We start from the raw sequence: 3,126 nt of genomic DNA, 5'->3' as shown, positions 1-3,126 counted from the left end.
AGGAAGAGATCACTACCAGCTCCTAAAAGAACTAGCTGCAATGGTTCAGGCTTAATACTTAAGAGGAAGGCAGCACACATTTAAGTGGATGACAGACAGGACTGGGCTGCAATGAATACAGAGGGGTCTTCTATGGAGGCTGCTGGATACCAGCAGACCCTGTGATTCTCTCCAGCTCCCACTCTCAGCTTAGGCTGCTCATGAGTAGGTACAAAAGCATGCACTATACTACACACACGTGAGTAAGGAAATCCCCCTCTTCCCCAAAGCATCTGTAGCGCAAGAGCCGTAGCAGAGTAGCAGGACACTTCCAGGCATAGTCAGTCACAACTTTGCAGAGAGGTTGGCTGTTGACTTACGCTCCAAGCTTTTCAAGCTGCAAGTAGAAGTCAGAAACATCCTCCTTGTTGTTTATGGTAACATGACAACATTCAAAATCCTCCACCTTGTTTTCTCCTGTGGGAAGACACACACAGGGTAGCCATCACGGGTGATCCAGCACAAGTTATAGCCCACAGACATTTCCAGGAATCAGTGGAGTAATGTACCCTGTTAAAGGTACTGCCAAGGGAGCCAAGCTGTCTGAAGCATCTCTCCAGCAATACAATTACCAGAGGAGATTGCAGAACCTATTCTCCTTACCTGTTGTATTTGCTCTTGGTTCCATACTTGGCTCAGGTTGAAGGTCTAGCTGGGTCAGATTTTGTTTCTAACAGATTTCCCTTTCTCCTGCACTAGCCAAGTACTGCTGTGGTATCTGGACATACAAACAAATCTCCAAAAGACAAATGGGAAGAGAATGGAGCAGAGGTCCCAAGATCCAGCCAGGGTCAAGTGGTTTAAAGCTTTGGCCAGAGCTATCCAGTAGTATAGAGGGGGAACCCAGGAGACTGGAAAAGACCCAGAAAGGGGCTGTGAGAAGTCAGTGCTCTAGTTGTAGATGTTATGTCAAAGTGAAGGAAATAGGGGAGTTGGGTTGAGAGCTGGAGAGGAAGCAGGTTGGGGGGAGGGGGACAACTCTGGGAGAAAGTCCATAAAAAGCTACAATAACATATGACAGTCAGGGTTCTTTAAGAACAGTATGAAAAGGAGACAAAGAGAGAGACTGGAATGAGTCTGAACAAAGAGAGGCACTGAGACAGTCCAGGGACTGCATTAATAAGGAAGAGGGAAATGGAATTAGAAGTTAATGAACCAAATTGATGAGTTGGAAATTTGTTTCTATTCTGTTCTTCGAAAACACTAAGACTGATCCTGCCTACCCTGATGGGATTGGGGCCCTGGTCTGCACTTGACTCTGCCTCCCATCACATGGACAGTCAACAGTCCCCACTCACTAAAGGCATCACCTGTGCTCAAAGGCTCCGACAAACTCACTTCCATTTTGGCAGGCTGTCCCACCCAGCCAAAAGCTGACTTAGCTGATCGTGATCAACCACTACCTTCTGCTTGAGACATCACGGCTCCCAACTCCTCGCTGGGGGCGCCGATCCCGTAAGCGTTGGTGGCAGTAGGACCCTGGGGTCTCCAGGCAGCCCCACACCTGATAGAAAGTACCGAGGCAGGACTCGGTCAGCGACAGCGTGCGCCACTCTGACCCCCCGACTCACTGGGCCTCCATCACGTATGCCTGGACTGTGCTGCCTCCGCTGTAACAAAGGCCAGACCAGGACAGGGCAAGTGACTTGGCTTGCAGGGCAGAGATGTAGGACGTCCCAGAGGATGGCTGGGGACAGTCTGAAATGCACAGGGGAAGGAAAGGTGTTACTAGACAGAAGTATGGGGCCAGGGAGACAGAACATGGACAGGTGAAGGCCAGGAGAAACCAAGTGTCAATAGCTGACATCTCTCACCTCATGCCACCCAGGAGACCAGGCTCTCTTGTACATGGGAGTTGCTCATTCACACCTTGCAGCTTGGGCTGGTGGGAGGCAAGTGGTAAAACATAGACAAGAACTCCCCGTTAAATCAGGGCTGGCTCCCTTACTGCTCATCTATAAAAAGGACCTTGCACAAGTGATGGAACTGCCCAGCACCAGATGTCCACACCTGCAGTCATGCCAATGGGGGCACTACACACTGCCAGCTTGGAACAGGTCACTGGGCACAGGCATGAATAGCAACACCAAGCTCCGGGGAACCGCCCCAGGCCCTCAGGGGAGATGCAGTCCTCCAGAATCGAATCACTGCCTGCAGCGCTATACCTAGACTCCTGGCAGCCCGAGGCGAACTTTTAGTATTGGGCCCCACTTCGCCAGAGATAATGATGATAATAATTTAAAAGTTACCATGTTTGGGGCCCCTTTCTGTCAGGGTCCTGGGAGGCCACCTGGTTTGCCCATGCCTGTGTCCAGCCCTGACCACCTGTCTTCTTTCCCTGCAGAAGCACTTGAGGCCCCAGGACACCCTGCCAGCTGGATCCAATCATCTGGAGTGTCCAAGAAGCCAGCTCAGCACAGGCCTTGAGGCTCAGCTGCTGCAACCTGGGCTTTACCCAAAACCCAACCTCAACTCATTCAAGGGGCTGAACAAACTAGGGCAAGACAAGTGAAGGGGACCCTTAGGAACATCTCTCAGGGGCTTCTCCCTGCCAGTTGGGCTTAAGCTGCACACCCAGGTGAGCAGCATGTATTTGTCTAGTGCTTTGTCTACTAGGGCTGCGCGAAGCTTCTGTCATATTGAATGAAATAGTTTGAATGTTTGTAATGGTTGCCCATTAGCCAGTTTCAGGAAGAAGATAAGATTTATCTCCTTATCTAGCTCATTGTTTTGGGACTACGTGCAAAAGGTCCTGACTTTGCTTTTGAATTTTATCTTTAGAAGTCTTTTACAAAGAGAGCAAATATCCTGAGTTCCGAGAGATCAAACCCTAGAGCCTTTTGACCAGCTTGGTAAGAAAAGGTCACTTACAGTGGTATGGAAGTTCCCTAGAATAATTAAAATGATCAACAAAAGAAACTAATTACTAAGCAAAAGAATCTGTTGAGTAAGATCCGAGCCCAAATTTGGGGGTAATGACAGGTTTGAGTAGGAGGAGCCCATTGACGGCAGCTACTAAATAAAAACTGTAACTTACTCTCCCAAATTGGAGGTGATTATACTTGCAGAACAACGAAGGAAGAATCA

General features: G+C 49.1%; 1 protein-coding gene across 6 annotated transcripts in view; it reads right to left on the bottom strand.

The window, feature by feature from the left end:
- Window positions 1–3,126, bottom strand: part of LOC102387857 (myosin light chain kinase, smooth muscle-like) — a 19,945-nt gene that overhangs the window by 11,689 nt on the left and 5,130 nt on the right. For 3 of the 6 annotated variants that reach the window (XM_014521188.2, XM_014521186.2, XM_014521187.2), the window contains 3 exons: window positions 1,854–1,921; window positions 1,443–1,737; window positions 360–456 (listed from right to left, as the gene is read on the bottom strand). In XM_014521188.2, the coding sequence (XP_014376674.1) occupies window positions 360–456; window positions 1,443–1,458 (113 nt within the window). In that variant the 5' untranslated portion in view covers window positions 1,459–1,737; window positions 1,854–1,921. Of the gene's footprint in view, window positions 1–359; window positions 457–642; window positions 709–1,442; window positions 1,738–1,853; window positions 1,922–3,126 lie in introns of those variants that run through there. The other 3 variants (XM_014521190.2, XM_014521189.2, XM_006026385.2) reach the window with 3 other exon arrangements.

This window comes from Alligator sinensis, unplaced genomic scaffold, assembly GCF_000455745.1.
Source record: "Alligator sinensis unplaced genomic scaffold, ASM45574v1 scaffold919_1, whole genome shotgun sequence".
Taxonomy (NCBI): domain Eukaryota; kingdom Metazoa; phylum Chordata; order Crocodylia; family Alligatoridae; genus Alligator; species Alligator sinensis.
Note: the sequence above shows the minus strand (reverse complement) of the source record. Positions and strands in the feature narration are given on the sequence as shown.